General features: G+C 41.9%; 1 protein-coding gene across 2 annotated transcripts in view; it reads right to left on the bottom strand.

Annotated features, from left to right (window-relative positions):
- Nucleotides 1–19691, bottom strand: part of GATD3 (glutamine amidotransferase class 1 domain containing 3) — a 134344-nt gene that overhangs the window by 53135 nt on the left and 61518 nt on the right. Inside the window, exons 3-5 of one of the 2 annotated variants that reach the window (XM_053705712.1) lie at nucleotides 14556–14666; nucleotides 13312–13431; nucleotides 11980–12072 (exon numbers count right to left, since the gene is read on the bottom strand). In XM_053705712.1, the coding sequence (XP_053561687.1) occupies nucleotides 11980–12072; nucleotides 13312–13431; nucleotides 14556–14666 (324 nt within the window). The remainder of the gene's footprint in view (nucleotides 1–11979; nucleotides 12073–13311; nucleotides 13432–14555; nucleotides 14667–19691) is intronic. The other variant, XM_053705713.1, reaches the window with a different exon arrangement.

Raw genomic sequence — 19691 nt, 5'->3', positions numbered from 1 at the left:
CTTACCTGATAAATTCCTTTCTTCTGTAGTGTGATCAGTCCACGGGTCATCATTACTTGTGGGATATTAACTGCTCCCCTACAGGAAGTGCAAGAGGATTCACCCAGCAGAGTTGCTATATAGCTCCTCCCCTCTACGTCACCTCCAGTCATTCGACCAAGGACCAACGAGAAAGGAGAAGCCAAGGGTGTAGTGGTGACTGGAGTATAATTTAAAAAATATTTACCTGCCTTAAAAAACAGGGCGGGCCGTGGACTGATCACACTACAGAAGAAAGGAATTTATCAGGTAAGCATAAATTATGTTTTCTTCTGTTAAGTGTGATCAGTCCACGGGTCATCATTACTTGTGGGATACCAATACCAAAGCAAAAGTACACGGATGACGGGAGGGATAGGCAGGCTCTTTATACAGAAGGAACCACTGCCTGAAGAACCTTTCTCCCAAAAATAGCCTCCGAGGAAGCAAAAGTGTCAAATTTGTAAAATTTGGAAAAAGTATGAAGCGAAGACCAAGTTGCAGCCTTGCAAATCTGTTCAACAGAGGCCTCATTCTTAAAGGCCCAAGTGGAAGCCACAGCTCTAGTGGAATGAGCTGTAATTCTTTCAGGAGGCTGCTGTCCAGCAGTCTCATAAGCTAAACGAATTATGCTACGAAGCCAAAAAGAGAGAGAGGTAGCAGAAGCTTTTTGACCTCTCCTCTGACCAGAGTAAACGACAAACAGGGAAGACGTTTGTCGAAAATCTTTAGTTGCCTGTAAATAAAATTTAAGGGCACGAACTACATCCAGATTGTGCAAAAGACGTTCCTTCCTCGAAGAAGGATTTGGGCACAAGGATGGAACAACAATCTCCTGATTGATATTCCTGTTAGTGACTACCTTAGGTAAGAACCCAGGCTTAGTACGCAGAACTACCTTATCCGAGTGAAAAATCAAATAAGGAGAATCACAATGTAAGGCTGATAACTCAGAGACTCTTCGAGCCGAGGAAATAGCCATTAAAAATAGAACTTTCCAAGATAACAACTTTATATCAATGGAATGAAGGGGTTCAAACGGAACACCCTGTAAAACGTTAAGAACAAGGTTTAAACTCCATGGTGGAGCCACAGCTTTAAACACAGGTTTAATCCTGGCCAAAGCCTGACAAAAAGCCTGAACGTCTGGAACTTCTGACAGACGCTTGTGTAACAGAATGGACAGAGCTGAGATCTGTCCCTTTAAGGAACTAGCGGATAACCCCTTTTCTAAACCTTCTTGTAGAAAAGACAATATCCTAGGAATCCTAACCTTATTCCAAGAGTAACCTTTGGATTCGCACCAATATAGGTATTTACGCCATATTTTATGGTAAATCTTTCTGGTGTCAGGCTTCCTAGCCTGTATTAAGGTATCAATAACTGACTCAGAAAAACCACGCTTTGATAAGATCAAGCGTTCAATTTCCAAGCAGTCAGCTTCAGAGAAGTTAGATTTTGATGTTTGAAAGGACCCTGAATCAGAAGGTCCTGTTTCAGAGGTAACGACCAAGGTGGACAGAATGACATGTCCACCAGATCTGTATACCAAGTCCTGCGTGGCCATGCAGGCGCTATTAGAATCACTGATGCTTTCTCCTGTTTGATTCTGGCAAATCAATCGAGGAAGCATCGGGAAAGGTGGAAACACATAAGCCATCCTGAAGGTCCATGGTGCTGTCAAGGCATCTATCAGGACCGCTCCCGGATCCCTGGATCTGGACCCGTAGCGCGGAAGCTTGGCGTTCTGTCGAGACGCCATGAGATCTATCTCTGGTTTGCCCCAACGTCGAAGTATTTGGGCAAAGACCTCTGGATGAAGTTCCCACTCCCCCGGATGAAAAGTCTGACGACTTAAGAAATCTGCCTCCCAGTTCTCCACTCCCGGGATGTGGATTGCAGACAGGTGGCAAGAGTGAGACTCTGCCCAGCGAATTATCTTCGATACTTCCATCATTGCTAGGGAGCTTCTTGTCCCTCCCTGATGGTTGATATAAGCTACAGTCGTGATGTTGTCCGACTGGAACCTGATGAACCCCCGAGTTGCTAACTGGGGCCAAGCCAGAAGAGCATTGAGGACTGCTCTCAATTCCAGAATGTTTATTGGAAGAAGACTCTCCTCCTGATTCCATAGTCCCTGAGCCTTCAGAGAATTCCAGACAGCGCCCCAACCTAGTAGGCTGGCGTCTGTTGTTACAATTGACCAGTCTGGCCTGCTGAATGGCATTCCCCTGGACAGATGTGGCCGATAAAGCCACCATAGAAGAGAATTTCTGGTCTCTTGAATGGAATGAAGGACACGGCATGCATTTTGAAGTTTTGTTAACCTGTCCTCTGTCAGGTAAATCTTCATTTCTACAGAATCTATCAGAGTCCCCAGGAAGGGAACTCTTGTGAGTGGAAAGAGAGAACTTTTCTCTTCGTTCACTTTCCATCCATGCGACCTTAGAAATGCCAGTACTATCTCTGTATGAGATTTGGCAGTTTGAAAGCTTGAAGCTTGTATCAGTATGTCGTCTAAGTACGGAGCTACTGAAATTCCTCGCGGTCTTAGTACCGCCAGAAGAGTGCCCAGAACCTTTGTGAAGATTCTTGGAGCCGTAGCCAGTCCGAATGGAAGAGCTACAAACTGGTAATGCCTGTCTAAAAAGGCAAACCTTAGATACCGGTAATGACTTCTGTGAATCGGTATGTGAAGGTAAGCATCCTTTAAATCCACTGTGGTCAAGTACTGACCCTCTTGGATCATGGGCAAAATTGTTCGAATAGTTTCCATCTTGAACGATGGAACTCTTAGGAATTTGTTTAGGATCTTTAAATCCAAGATTGGCCTGAAGGTTCCCTCTTTTTGGGAACTACAAACAGATTTGAGTAAAACCCTTGTCCTTGTTCCAACCGCGGAACTGGATGGATCACTCCCATTAATAAAAGATCTTGTACGCAGCGTAGAAACGCTTCCTTCTTTGTTAGGTTTGTTGACAACCTTGACAGATGAAATCTCCCTCTTGGGGGAGAGGATTTGAAGTCCAGAAGGTATCCCTGAGATATGATCTCTAACGCCCAGGGATCCTGAACATCTCTTGCCCAAGCCTGGGCGAAGAGGGAAAGTCTGCCCCCCACTAGATCCGGTCCCGGATCGGGGGCCCTCAATTCATGCTGTCTTAGGGGCAGCAGCAGGTTTTCTGGCCTGTTTGCCCCTGTTCCAGGACTGGTTAGGTTTCCAGCCTTGTCTGTAGCGAGCAACAGCTCCTTCCTGTTTTGGTGCAGAGGAAGTTGATGCTGCTCCTGCTTTGAAATTACGAAAGGAACGAAAATTGGACTGTCTAGCCTTGGCTTTGGCCTTGTCCTGAGGCAGGGCATGACCTTTACCTCCTGTAATGTCATCAATAATCTCTTTCAAGCCGGGCCCGAATAAGGTCTGCCCTTTGAAAGGAATATTAAGCAATTTAGATTTAGACGTAACATCAGCTGACCAGGATTTTAGCCACAGAGCTCTGCGTGCCTGAATGGCGAATCCTGAATTTTTAGCCGCAAGTTTAGTTAAATGTACTACGGCATCTGAAATAAATGAATTAGCTAACTTAAGGAATTTAAGTTTGTGTGTGATGTCATCTAGTGTGGATGATTGAAGTGTCTCTTCCAGAGACTCAAACCAAAATGCTGCTGCAGCCGTGACAGGCGCAATACATGCAAGAGGTTGCAATATAAACCCTTGTTGAACAAACATTTTCTTAAGGTAACCCTCTAATTTTTTATCCATTGGATCTGAAAAAGCACAGCTATCCTCCACTGGGATAGTGGTACGCTTAGCTAAAGTAGAAACTGCTCCCTCCACCTTAGGGACCATTTGCCATAAGTCCCGTGTGGCGGCGTCTATTGGAAACATTTTTCTGAATATAGGAGGGGGTGAGAAAGGCACACCGGGTCTATCCCACTCCTTAGTAACAATGTCAGTAAGTCTCTTAGGTATAGGAAAAACGTCAGTACTCGTCGGTACCGCAAAATATTTATCCAACCTACACATTTTTTCTGGGATTGCAACTGTGTTACAATCATTCAGAGCCGCTAATACCTCCCCTAGTAACACACGGAGGTTCTCAAGCTTAAATTTAAAATTTGAAATGTCTGAGTCCAGTTTATTTGGATCAGAACCGTCACCCACAGAATGAAGCTCTCCGTCTTCACGTTCTGCAAACTGTGACGCAGTATCAGACATGGCCCTTGCATTATCAGCGCACTCTGTTCTCATCCCAGAGTGATCACGTTTACCTCTTAGTTCTGGTAGTTTAGCCAAAACTTCAGTCATAACAGTAGCCATATCTTGTAATGTGATTTGTAATGGCCGCCCAGATGCACTCGGCGCTACAATATCACGCACCTCCTGAGCGGGAGATGCAGGTACTGACACGTGAGGCGAGTTAGTCGGCATAACTCTCCCCTCGTTGTTTGGTGAAATATGTTCAATTTGTACAGATTGACTATTTTTTAAAGTAGCATCAATACATTTAGTACATAAATTTCTATTGGGCTCCACTTTGGCATTAACACATATAGCACAGAGATATTCCTCTGAATCAGACATGTTTAACACACTAGCAAATAAACAGCAACTTGGAAATACTTTTCAAAGTAATTTACAAATAATATGAAAACGAACTGTGCCTTTAAGAAGCACAGAAAATATTATAACAGATAAAATAATTAAGTTATAGCATCAATCTTTGTCAGAATATACAGTTTTAGCAAAGGATTGTTCCCCTCAGCAAATGATAACTAACCCAGGCAGCAGAAAAAAATACACAAATAAACGTTTTTTATATCACAGTCAATACAATCAGCACAGCTCTGCTGTGAATGATTACTTCCCTCAAAAAAGACTCTTGAGATCCATGAACTCTGTAGAGATGAACCGGATCATGCAGGAAGAAAATGAACCTCTGACTGAGTTTTTCTGATGCATAGTGAAAGCACCAAAATGGCCCCTCCCCCACACACATAACAGTGAGAGGGATCAGTGAACTGCTCTAATTTAAATCAAAACTATTGCCAAGTGGAAAAAAAGTGCCCAAAACATTTTTTCACCCAGTACCTCAGAGAAAAAAATGTTTTTACATGCCAGCAAAAAAACGTTTTACCTCAATAATTAATTGTCATTTAAAACCTATTGCAAGTCCCTGCAAAATAGGTTAAGTCTATGTATACAGTTTAAAAGCCAGAGAAGTACCATTTCCCAGAAAACTGAAGTGTAAAATATACATACATGACAGCCTGATATCAGCTACATCTACTGCATTCAAGGCTGAGTTTACATTATAACGGTATGGCAGGATTTTCTCATCAATTCCATGTCAGAAAATAATAAACTGCTACATACCTCTTTGCAGATTAATCTGCCCGCTGTCCCCTGATCTGAAGTTTACCTCTCCTCAGATGGCCGAGAAACAGCAATATGATCTTAACTACTCCGGCTAAAATCATAGAAAAACTCAGGTAGATTCTTCTTCAAATTCTACCAGAGAAGGAATAACACACTCCGGTGCTATTATAAAATAACAAACTTTTGATTGAAGATATAAAAACTAAATATATCACCATAGTCCTCTCACACATCCTATCTAGTCGTTGGGTGCAAGAGAATGACTGGGGGTGACATAGAGGGGAGGAGCTATATAGCAACTCTGCTGGGTGAATCCTCTTGCACTTCCTGTAGGGGAGCAGTTAATATCCCACAAGTAATGATGACCCGTGGACTGATCACACTTAACAGAAGAAATACCGCTCAAAACTGAAATTCCCACCAGGAACCACCAGCGGAACCTCGTCACCAGTCTAAAAGAGGAGGCGATATGAATTATAAAATGAGCAGAAACCTTACTATCTGAAAAAGCAAACGTCCTCTTGCATTTTCCCTGTATGTATGAAAAAACAGAAAGCTGCAGATATCACAAAAGATACCTGAGCTGCAAACTTCTAAGCAAAAACACTCCTCCAGGAGAAAGAGAGGAACCACAGAGCACTGCATGTGACGCCATATAGGCTAGGGACAATTAAGGAGAAGCTGTGGCATCGCCTGAACAGCATCATCCTGGGAGACATGAGACTCAGGGAGAATTAACTTTTAAAATTCCCCCACCCAGTATAAAAAGCCCTGAAAAGCATATTCCTGTAGCACTAATAAAATATATACTTATAGTTAAAACTTGCAGAGTATTAGAAAAACTGTATTGTTGAAAAAATATATATGGGACAAGAAAATACCTCTTCTTGGAAACAGATCCCTGAACAAAACTTAGCATATACATAAATATGCCCTGCATTAATTTTAGCCTAAGAAAAATAAAATCCACCCTGGCTGTTTATCCACTAACTACAGGAGGATACCTAAAAAAGGATTAACAACTTAGTGCAAGTAAACTCTCCAAAACGGACCGTACTACAACAATACATTAGAGTAAACACCTCTTAAGAATGTGTGACTAACTCTAAACATCGGAAACAACTTATGGAACTGCACAAGAAAACCTGTGTCTAAACTGACTCTGTAACGGAGTCGACTCAGACACAAACACAAAAGATCGCCGCTCCGATCACAACCAAAGCCAAGGCGGGGCTACATGAAAATCAGAGCGCTTGCTAAGAATAGCCCAAAATGGCGCCGCTCCTCTTACTAAAGAAAAAAGAAGGCAGAGAAATATCAAGAACGGCATGGGGATGAAACGTGTTGTGAAAAATAAAACTGTTTTTATATAAGAAACAGGTGAAGTTCTCTTCATTGCACATACAAGGAGCCGGTTATCCTGAATATATTCATAATAGATAGACCAAAAACTGTCAGGGAGTTTTAAAAACGCCAAAGACACCAGATGTCTGCAAAGTACACATAAAGTACACATAAATAACACAAAGAACACACAAAGTACAAACAAAGTACACACAAAGAACACACAAATAGCACATAAAGTACACATAGTACACATAAAGAACACACAAAGAACACACAAAGAACACACGAAGAACACACGAAGAACACACGAAGAACACACGAAGAACACACGAAGAACACACGAAGAACACACGAAGAACACGCGAAGTACACATAAAGAACACAAAGTACACATAAAGAACACAAAGTACACATAAAGAACACAAAGTACACATAAAGAACACAAAGTACACATAAAGAACACAAAGAACACAAAGTACACACAAAGTACACACAAAGAACACACAAAGAACACAAAGTGCACACAGAGAACACACAAAGTACACATACAGTACACACAAAGAACACACAAAGAAAAAATACAGTACACATAAAGAACACACAAAGAACACATACAGTACACATAAAGAACACATACAGTACACAAAGTACACATAAAGAACACACAAAGAACACATACAGTACACATAAAGAACACATACAGTACACAAAGTACACATAAAGAACACATAAAGAACACACAAAGTACACACAAAGTACACAAAGTACACATAAAGTACACATAAAGTACACATAAAGTACACATAAAGTACACATAAAGTACACATAAAGTACACATAAAGTACACATAAAGTACACATAAAGTACACATAAAGTACACATAAAGAACACACAAAGCACACACAAAGCACACACAAAGCACACAGAGAACACACAAAGTACACATACAGTACACACAAAGTACACACACAGTACACACACAGTACGTACACACACAGTACACACACAGTACACACACAGTACACATACAACATATGAATTATTCCCATAGGGGAAATAAATGTACTATTGCCCAGAAATAAACACAACACAAAAAAGGGGTAACACCTATAGTGTTACTATATCAGCTTTATCAGGGAATCCCTGCTGAACAGGAAAAAAACTAATACATTGAGTTTTAACCCTGATCTTAAAGGGACAGTCTAGTCAAAATTAAACTTTCATTATTCAGATAGGACTTTTAATTTTAATCAACTTTCCAATTTACTTTTATCATCAAATTTGCTTTTTTCTCTTGGTATTATTTGCTAATTGCTAAGCCCTTGAGGCTGCCTCTTATCACATGCTTTTTAAATATGGGCCATATAGATAACACTGTGTTCAGGCACAGGGGGTTATTTAATATCTAGCACAACACAATGCTAACTGCAAGACAATAGATGATAAACAGTCACAGTCATGTGATCAGGGGGCTGGAAGAAGGTTCCTAGATACAAGGTAATCACAGAAGTAAAAAGTGTATTAATATAACTGTGTTGGTTATGCAAAACTGGGGAATGGGTAATAAAAGGATTATCTATCTTTTAAAACAACAATTCTATGGTAGACTGTCCCTTTAAAGGACCAGTCAACACAGTAGATTTGCATAATTAACAAATGCAAGATAAGACAATGCAATAGCACTTAGTCTGAACTTCAAATGAGTAGTAGATTTTTTTTCTGACAATTTAAAAGTTGTGTCTTTTTCCACTCCCCCTGTACCATGTGACAGCCATCAGCCATTCACAAATGCATACACATACCATGTGACAGCCATCAGCCATTCACAAATGCATAAACACTTATTCTTGCACATGCTCAGTAGGAGCTGGTGACTCAAAACTTTTAAATATAAAAAGGATGTGCACATTTTGTTAATGGAAGTAAATTGGAAAGTTGTTTAAAATGGCATGCTCTATCTGGATAATGAAAGTTTAAGTTTGATTGAGTGTCCCTTTAAGTCTGGAGAAAAAATGACATCAATAGCTTTTCTCAGTGCCATGCAGATTTACTTGTCTAGAGAATTCTAGAGACAACAGAACGATTCTCATAATGAATAAACTGCAAAACCCTACACTGATAAAGTGAGTAAACCTCACCCACTGGGATAACCCATATCAGCTAAAAGATAAGTACACAATACAGCCAGAGGGAGAATTATATAGAATAAGTCCCTATACACACACTGCTTCAAACCCCATCTGTGTCAGCATCTGAAAAAAAAAAAGAGGACTAAAACACATAACTCTAGTGAATATCACTATAAGAATGACACTGTAGAGCAGAACTAAATACACGGCATGGCGAGCAGATTTATAAGGTTAGAAATTAAATGGTACATATAAATAAAAACACATTTATATATGTGATATATACTATATACAGCAATATCACCAGATCTGTGTATAATTGTTAACACACACTTGCAACATGCTAAAAATCTCCTCACTCAGAGAGATCAGTTATGGAACCCATGTACATAAAAGATGCAAGTATGAAATAAACATACTGGGGACATAAGAATCAGCAATAAAATATGTATGTTACATAGAACAAAGATATGCTGCCACTTAAATATTCCAATGAGGGATTGAACTGGTTCTCTGAATTACCAGGTAAAGGCAATTACCACGAGACCCAGATATATACATCACTAGCTGAAAATATGCCACTACTGGACAAATATACCCATTTGTCCAGATCCCCTAGAACAGGGGTGGGCAACAATCGGCCTTCCAGATGTTATGGACTACATCTCCCATGATGCATTGCCAGCATTATGGCTGAAAGAGCATTATGGGAGATGTAGTCCATAACATCTGGTTGATAATTGCTCACCCCTGCTCTAGAACATAGGATAAAATGTCTCAGAGAAAATGACTCACACTGGTGACAGGACTTTAATGATCCAATAATGGCAAATCCCAAGTGGTAAATATACCCCCAGTCTGATTAGGCTTTTAAAAATATGTTTATTGCTAAGATGAAAGGGGCAAGTGAAAACAGAAATCCCACAAATATATAAAAATAAGATATGCAAGACTATCTAAACAACCCAAGAGCTAAGGGAGACTCCAAAGAGGCATAAATATATATTATATATATATCCTAGCCTCATCCACTCCTATACCAATGCTAACGGTATAAAATCTAACCTCCCACGGTATAAAATCTAACCTCCCACCAGTGCTAATGGTATAAAATCTAACCTCCCACGGTGGTAAAAATTGCAATCCCTTAACTCGCACTTTGCTCTACACCATGTCACGCCCAGCCTCAAAAAAGCTCAAAGAGCCGAACATGCAGCCTCAATAGACATATCTCCTCGAAAAAGCATACACGTTTCTCCTTGAGCTCAGCAGCCTCGAAGTGGAGAGAGACGCACAATCAAGTGTGTAGGCGGCCCGGGACAATGAGAAAAACCCACACCTAAACGGAAAGTGCCAGATTACAGAGCGTGTAATAATAGTGAGACAAGGAGATGGGTACCTGCTGTCACCACTCAGCTCCTCAGCCACCACTGCTTTCTTTACACTGCCTTCCTGTACAGAATCGTGCTCAAAAATGCCCCAACAGAGACATTCTCCTTCACTCCCGCCAAATTCGTTCTACCTCTCAGGTGTCCACAGACAGGCGGGAAACGAGAAAACTCCCTCTCAGAAAGAGAGGGATGGAAGGAACCTCACAACAAACTCCAAAGCCCAAGCGCTTACAGTTTGTCGCACTCTGCCTCTACTCGCCACATACTACTCTCCGGTCCACAAATAAAGGCCTTTAAAGCCCGTGAACGAACCTGACAGAGTGGAGAGGTGTGCAGCGGTAGTGTAGAGCACGAAAATGCGCCGCTAACAGGCTGCAGCCGGGCTTTAAAAAAACAGAGTTCCCCTTTCCTAACCATATCAGGTCTGACCCGGTCTTACAAAGGAGAACCGGGGAATGGCTGTCTATCACAGCAAAGTCCCTGACTCTGTTCAAAAGACCAGGTATCTGCACCAGCCGCCAAATATCCCAGACATGCGGATATATAGAAAATTAAGAGTCACACCTTATGAGGGTTAGCAGGTCCCACCAGGTCCCTGAATTAAATATTAGTCATTTTCTTCTTGTGTGTTCTCAAGGATATTAGTGTCCAGAAATATATAAGAAAAAGACTTACCCTCCAGGCTCTCTGCTATGGAGCAGTCACAGCACGCCCAGGTCTGCCAGCTTCATCCAGACTTCTGACAGGGACCTGAAGTACAAGGAAAGCAGCTAACAGCTACCAATACGCTTACTCAAGAGGATTACATGGACACAGCATTACCCCAGTCCTATCTTGAAGGGAAGCTACCCATTAAAGGACTTACATTTCTTCAGAGCACCATCTTCACTTCCTCCTAGTTACAGAGGCCAAGAATGACTGGGGAAGTATGGGTAGTGGGAGGATACTTAAGCTCTGGCTGGGGTGTCTTTGCCTCCTCCTGGTGGCCAGGTGGTGAATTTCCCAACAGTGATGATTGGAATTGTGGACTCTCCATGCCATTGGAAAAAAATAAGAACATATATACTTTAATACCCAAAAGGGCTTATAGAGTGCAAAAAAAGAAGCATATACTACTTACCAAAAGACACTCATCTACTGAAAAAAACAGTAGAAAGCCAAACCAGTGCTGAAACATAGCAGAGGATATAGAATAGGAGTATACTAAAGACCCAGCAGGAAGAGGCAAAGGACAAGTCCCTGCAACACCTGTGGAAGGCTTGTGACAAATTTCCCATGAGGTGAAAAACAAGACACTACCATACTCCATACACAACCCCCTGACAAGCACTGTAATCTGAAGGAAAACGGCCTTCAACTCAGTCTGAGAACCCCTATCTCTGAAGAATAACATCTTCATTCTTCACTTTCTTCCAGTAGAGGGAAAGACAAGACTAGTTTACCAGTGAGGTGAGAGGGGTTTTATAGAGCTCTTAAGGTTTGGAAATCTGCTGTCTCCTAGTGGTAGGGAAGAGTAATTTACAGGAGTAATGGATTGTGGACTCTCACCACCTGTATGAAAGAAAGTGACATTTTAATTAAAAATATTTTATTTAAACCCATGAACAAGCACATATTGTTTTACACATCTGATAAACAATAAACATGCAAATAAACGGAAACAGAATTATAATCAGACAGACATGTGACTACTTGAGTCCCCACGGGGGTCACTCACCCAATAGGTTTCTTAGCTTTGCTAAACTCCTGTAGAACACGCTCAACATCCTGGTGAACACAACAAGATTCCCCATCTACAGCGAATGAGGATCTGCAACACAGACACACAATAATGTCACAGGCCATAAACACCTACCACTCAAATACACAAACATGTGGTACACAAACACACCCAACTCACCAAAGGCATCAAGAAACCAAGCTACACACATACTCCCCAGTTACAGAAAGTAAAAATACACAAACATGTGGTACACAAACACACCCAACTCACCAAAGGCATCAAGAAACCAAGCTACGCACATACTCCCAGTTACAGAAAGTAAAAATACACAAACATGTGGTACACAAACACACCCAACTCACCAAAGGCATCAAGAACCCAAGCTACGCACATACTCCCAGTTACAGAAAGTAAAAATACACAAACATGTGGTACACACACACACCCAACTCACCAAAGGCATCAAGAAACCAAGCTACGCACATACTCCCAGTTACAGAAAGTAAAAATACACAAACATGTGGTACACAAACACACCCAACTCACCAAAGGCATCAAGAAACCAAGCTACGCACATACTCCCAGTTACAGAAAGTAAAAATACACAAACATGTGGTACACAAACACACCCAACTCACCAAAGGCATCAAGAAAACGAGCTACGCACATACTCCCAGTTACAGAAAGTAAAAATACACAAACATGTGGTACACAAACACACCCAACTCACCAAAGGCATCAAGAAACCAAGTTACGCACATACTCCCAGTTACAGAAAGTAAAAATACACAAACATGTGGTACACAAACACACCCAACTCACCAAAGGCATCAAGAAACCAAGCTACGCACATACTCCCAGTTACAGAAAGTAAAAATACACAAACATGTGGTACACAAACACACCCAACTCACCAAAGGCATCAAGAAACCGAGCTACGCACATACTCCCAGTTACAGAAAGTAAAAATACACAAACATGTGGTACACAAACACACCCAACTCACCAAAGGCATCAAGAAACCAAGTTACGCACATACTCCCAGTTACAGAAAGTAAAAATACACAAACATGTGGTACACAAACACACCCAACTCACCAAAGGCATCAAGAAACCAAGCTACACACATACTCCCAGTTACAGAAAGTAAAAATACACAAACATGTGGTACACAAACACACCCAACTCACCAAAGGCATCAAGAAACCAAGCTACACACATACTCCCAGTTACAGAATTACCCCGTTACAGAAAGTAAAACTAAAACAATCCATGCACCATCATGCAGACTTCATTACATGAAACAAACCCCCAATACAGACTTACAGGTTCTTGGCTGCCCCAAACCCGCCAGGGAATATGACAGCATCATGATCCTGTGCTTTCAGCTGTGACAAGGCCGTGATGTCACCTCTTGCAAGCCGGGCTGACTCCACAAGAACATTCCTAAGAGAGAGAAATGGACTTCACACATTATATATATTAATTTTATTTTAGAAAAGTGTTTTAGAATATTTTTTTATTTTTATTTGTGAGGTTACTTTAGTTTTAGTGTAGTGTTTTTTAGGGACGTGGGGGGGGGGGGGGGTTATTTCACCCTGCAAGCCTCACAGTCCTAGGTGAAGGCATGCATTGCATGGCTGTAAGCTAAGGACCCAATTAGCCTACATTTGGCCAAATGCTGTAACTAACTCTTCTATGTTGCTTTTAGTCTAGCTGTGTGCTTACAAGAGTGCCAGACTTTCTATGTATTGTGTTAATAATTTTGCTTTGTAATTATCCCTAGGCTTGTCAGGTGTCCCTAAAAGCTGTGCAGCTGTCCCCCTTGCTTGTATCTCAGTGTGTTTAGGTGAAGGGATGCATTGCTAGGCTTGTTGGGTATTAACTGCGTCCCTAAAAGCTGTGCAGCTGTCCCCCTTGCTTGTATCTCAGTGTGTTTAGGTGAAGGGATGCATTGCTAGGCTTGTCGGGTATTAACTGCGTCCCTAAAAGCTGTGCAGCTGTCCCCCTTGCTTGTATCTCAGTGTGTTTAGGTGAAGGCATGCATTGCTAGGCTTGTCAGGTATTAACTGCGTCCCTAAAAGCTGTGCAGCTGTCCCCCTTGCTTGTATCTCAGTGTGTTTAGTTGAAGGGATGCATTATGTGGCTGTAGGTTAGGAACCCAGGGAGGAAAAGACCTTGACGTGGTCCTGGGCCTTTCACCATTTGGCCAAATGCTATAACTAACTCTTCCATTTTGCTTTTTGTTAAGACCAGGTCTGATGAAGGGGAGAGTATCCTCAAAACATAACTCACATTAAATCTACCACTTTAAAAGGACTAGCAAGTACCTAATTGTCTTCATTTTATATAAAGAGGCTGGCACCCTGGTGGATGTTTATATAATGGGTGAAAGCGAACTTTCTTGGACTCATATACATACACACACAGTAACTACATTCTCAATCAAAGAGCTGTGTAGGGTATCTGCTCATCCTGGGAACAGTGGCACATGTGGTGTTTGTGATTAGCAGGGGTAATATTATAGGTTTACTTCACACACCTACAGGGGGACCTAAGAGTCGTAGTACCTGCTCTCTTCTGCAGGCTGGCCTTTGTTGTGATCTATAACATGCATCTGAGCGACATCCGGAGCAAACATCTTCACTTCAGCTCCTGCACGACTCAGATGAACCAGCATCCTGAAAACAGTTAGGGCTGTCAGGGGGCAGCTATGAAGAGCATAAACATCACAGAGCAAATACAAACAAGCAACTGAAATCACACGCATCAGAGATCGAGGGCAGGATAGATATTGAGAGCACATGTGTCAGAAAGCAAGGACGGTGTAGCTATTGAGAGCACGTGTCAGAGAGCAAGGACGGTGAAGCTATTGAGAGCACGTGTGTCAGAGAGCAAGGACGGTGTAGCTATTGAGAGCACATGTGTCAGAGAGCAAGGACGGTGTAGCTATTGAGAGCACGTGTGTCAGAGAGCAAGGACGGTGTAGCTATTGAGAGCACGTGTGTCAGAGAGCAAGGACGGTGTAGCTATTGAGAGCACGTGTGTCAGAGAGCAAGGACGGTGTAGCTATTGAGAGCACGTGTCAGAGAGCAAGGACGGTGTAGCTATTGAGAGCACACGTGTCAGAGAGCAAGGACGGTGTAGCTATTGAGAGCACACGTGTCAGAGAGCAAGGACGGTGTAGCTATTGAGAGCACATGTGTCAGAGAGCAAGGACGGTGTAGCTATTGAGAGCACATGTTTCAGAGAGTAAGGACGGTGTAGTTATTGAGAGAACATTTGTCAGAGAGCAAGGACGGTGTAGCTATTGAGAGCACGTGTCAGAGAATAAGGACGGTGTAGCTATTGAGAGCATGTGTCAGAGAGCAAGGACGGTGTAGCTATTGAGAGCACGTCAGTAAGCAAGGACGGTGTAGCTATTGAGAGCACATGTTTCAGAGAGCAAGGACGGTGTAGTTATTGAGAGCACATGTGTCAGAAAGCAAGGACGGTGTAGCTATTGAGAGCACGTGTCAGAAAGCAAGGACGGTGTAGCTATTGAGAGCACGTGTCAGAGAGCAAGGACGGTGTAGCTATTGAGAGCACGTGTCAGAGAGCAAGGACGGTGTAGCTATTGAGAGCACATGTGTCAGAGAGCAAGGACGGTGTAGCTATTGAGAGCACGTGTCAGAGAGCAAGGACAGTGTAGCTATTGAGAGCACATGTGTCAGAAAGCAAGGACGGTGTAGCTATTGAGAGCACGTGTCAGAGAGCAAGGACGGTGTAGCTATTGAGAGCACATGTCAGAGAGCAAGGACGGTGTAGCTATTGAGAGCACATGTGTCAGAGAGCAAGGACGGTGTAGCTATTGAGAGCACATGTGTCAGAGAGCAAGGACGGTGTAGCTATTGAGAGCACATGTGTCAGAGAGCAAGGACGGTGTAGCTATTGAGAGCACGTGTCAGAGAGCAAGGACAGTGTAGCTATTAAGAGCACGTGTGTCAGAGAGCAAGGACGGTGTAGCTATTGAGAGCACATGTGTCAGAGAGCAAGGATGGTGTAGCTATTGAGAGCATGTGTCAGTAAGCAAGGACGGTGTAGCTATTGAGAGCACATGTGTCAGAGAGCAAGGACAGTGTAGCTATTGAGAGCACATGTGTCAGAGAGCAAGGACGGTGTAGTTATTGAGAGCATGTGTCAGTAAGCAAGGACGGTGTAGCTATTAAAAGAACGTGTGTCAGAGAGCAAGGACAGTGTAGTTATTGAGAGCATGTGTGTCAAAGAGCAAGGACGGTGTAGCTATTGAGAGCACATGTCAGAGAGCAAGGACTGTGTAGCTATTGAGAGCACATGTGTCAGAGAGCAAGGACGGTGTAGCTATTGAGAGCACATGAGTTACAGAGCAATGACAAACCACAACTTCTCGGTTGCCTGCAGTTATCACTGTACAATCAAATGCCCATATTGCGGATGTTTGATAGATGGACCCCTATACCTATACATTTTATCAGTGGTCCAGTCAGAACACACAGGAGTTTTTTCACTTGGATGGCCAAAGATCAAACTTTAGAAATTTTTATTTAAACACAAATATAAAGATAGTGGAACAGATGTTTAACAGGCACTAAATATTAGCCAAGTGAAGCGTAAGATACGATCTAAGACATAAATCACAGGAAGTCCCCTCTGCAATAATGTTTGAAAGCGGATAGGTGAACATCCAGAGGGAGGTGGGTATGTAGGTAAATATGTGTATTGATATGATAAATTATTTTCTTTCTAACATGAAGAGTCCACAATTCCATTCAATTACTAGTGGGAATTCAACTCCTGACCACCAGGAGGAGGCAAAGACACCCCAGCAAAGCTTAAGTATCCCTCCCACTTCACATACTCCCCAGTCATTCAGTCAAGGGAATAAGGAAAGAGAAAGAGGAACTCAAGCGGTATATAGGTGCCTGAAGTTTAGGGAAAAACAAAAAACACCTTAAAAATCATACAAGGTAAGCATAAATTTTGTTTTCTTTCCAATGGCATGGAAAGTCCATGATTCCATTAAATTACTAGTGGAAAACCAATACCCAGGACACAGAATGGAAAGGGAGGGAGAACTAGAGGCAGGTGGACCTAAACTGAGGACACCACAGCTTGAAGCACCTTTTTCCTAAAGGAAGCCTCAGCCGAGGCAAAAACATCAAATTTGTAAAATTTAGAAAAGGTATGTAAAGAGGACCAAGTTGGCACCTAGCAAATTTGTCCTATGGAAGCTTCGTTCTTAAAAGCCCAGGAAGAATAAACAGCACGGGTAGAGTGAGCCGTAATCCTCTCAGGAGGCTGTTCCAGCTGTCTCATAAGAAAAATGAATGACACTCCTCAACCAAAAAGAGAGAGAGTAGTTGCAGTGGCCTTTTGACCCTTGTGCCTACCGGAGTGCACCGCAAAAAGGGCAGAAGATTGTCTGAAATCCTTAGTAGCACGAATTTTAGAGCACAAACCACATCCAGGTTGTGTAGCAAACGTTCCTTCTGAGAAGAAGGATTACGACACAAGGAAGGAACTAAAGTTTCCTGATTGATATTGCGGTCCGAAACCACCTTGGGAAGAAATCCCAATTTAGTACATAGAACCGCCTTATGCGCATGGAAAATAAGATAAGGAGAAAAATACTGCAAGATAATTCTGAAACTCTATGAGCAGAAGAAATAGCTAACAAAAATAACATTTTCTAAGATACCTAATCAATAGAATGTATAGGCTCAAACGGAGCCTGCTGCAGAACACTAAGAACTAAATTAAGGCTCCAAGGAGGAGTAACAGGTTTAAACACAGGCCTGATTCTAACCAGGGTCTGAACAAAGGAATGAACGGCTGGCAGATTAGCTAACCTCTTGTGCAACAAAACCAAAAGGGTAGAGATCTGTCCCTTCAGAAAACTGGCTGACACACCTTTCTCCAAACCCTCCTGGAGAGACAATATACAAGGAACTCTCACCTTGTGCCAAGGGAAACCTCGAGACTAAATAAGTGTGCCAGACCTTATGAAATATCCGGCAAGTCACCGGCTTATTAGCCTGCATCAAAGTGTCAATGACCCTATCTGAAAAACCTTGTTTAGACAAAACTAAGCGTTCAATCTCCATGCAGTCAGCCTCAGAGAATCTAGGTTTGGATGAAGAAACGGACCATGAAGTAGAAGGTCCTTCCTCAGCGGCAAACCTCCACGGAGGGGAGGACAACGACATCTTCAACATGTCCGCAAACCAGGTCCTGCGGGGCCAAGCCGGGACAAATAGCATAACAGCGGACCACTCCTGCTTGATGTGGGCTATGACTCTGGGAAGAAGGGCAAACGGAGGAAACAGATACATCAGATCGAATACGCCATTAGATCTATTTCCTGGGACACCCCACCTGAGGGTTAACTCAGAAAACTCCTCCGGATGAAGAGCCCACTCCCCTGGGTGGAACGTCTGTCTGCTCAGTTAGCTTCCTAGTTGTCCACACATGGGATATGAATGGCCGAAATGTGGCAATTGTGGGATTCTGCCCACTGAAGGATGTGCAAGACCTCCTTCATGGCTAAGGAACTCCTCGTTCCTCCCTGATGGTTGATATAAGCCACAGATGTTATGTAGTCTGATCTGATAAACCGAACAGAACTCAGTTGAGGCCACACTACCAGGGCAGTGTAGATTGCTCTCAACTCCAGAATATTTTTTATTTATCTTTTTTCAAGACATTGTAAAACATAGTATTAACATGAAATATACAGTATAAAGCCAAGCAATAGGATACATTGAGTTTTCAGTCCGTCGGAATTTCCTTGTATGAACTATATCCTAATAAGTCCTGTTTATGCATTGTTGGAAAAAAAAACTATTAATGATACTGAAATGTGCCTTTTTTTAATTTCTTTGTCTGATTTAAACTGCATTCAACAATAGTAAACTAACAAATATATGAACACAAGTAATTGAACAACATAATAATAATATAAAATGGAATAAATTAAAATTAAAGTAAAAATAAAATAAAAACAACAAAGTAAAATAAAATGAAATAGGTCATGGTTTATCCATAAAATGATAGATCATCTTCTTCAGGGACTAAAAAGGGAACTGACATTTCAGGAAATTTATAGATATTCATAGTGTCAGAGAAGGCATTCTGAATTGTCAGATAGGATATTAGGTTCTTAGGGTTTTGTTATTTATGGGTGTGAGAGGTAGGGAATGTCGGAGTGGGGCAAGGATGGGCATGTGATGGAGGAATGGTAAAAAGATGTGAGATGATTTGGAAATGATAATTGATAAGTGTTGCATGAGTAAATGAAGGATTGATGGTATGTTGATATAATGGAGGACCCATTTCCGATTTTGTTACACTTTCTTATCTCATTTGTGAGGGGGTAAATTTATATTCATCCGAATAGAATTGCATGAGATGGAAAATAATTCCATTTTCTGTTATTTATAGTACCCATAACCCTCTAGTGTGAACAATTTGTCTACCTGTGCCAACCACATCTGTTTTGTAAGTGTGGTGAGGGATTTCCAGTTTTGGGAGAAGATGGATTTAGCTCCATTAATTGCTATTTAAAACACTGCCATTCTGATTTTGCATTGTTTACTGGGTTTCATGTTGAGGAGAGCATGGTTAGGGTGTATTACATATTCTGCTCCAAATAGTTTCTTCCCCAATTTTTCCACCTCCTCCCACAAAGT

This window comes from Bombina bombina, chromosome 3, assembly GCF_027579735.1.
Source record: "Bombina bombina isolate aBomBom1 chromosome 3, aBomBom1.pri, whole genome shotgun sequence".
Classification (NCBI taxonomy): domain Eukaryota; kingdom Metazoa; phylum Chordata; class Amphibia; order Anura; family Bombinatoridae; genus Bombina; species Bombina bombina.
The sequence above is the reverse complement of the archived record's forward strand: the minus strand, read 5'-3'. Positions and strand labels throughout refer to the sequence as shown.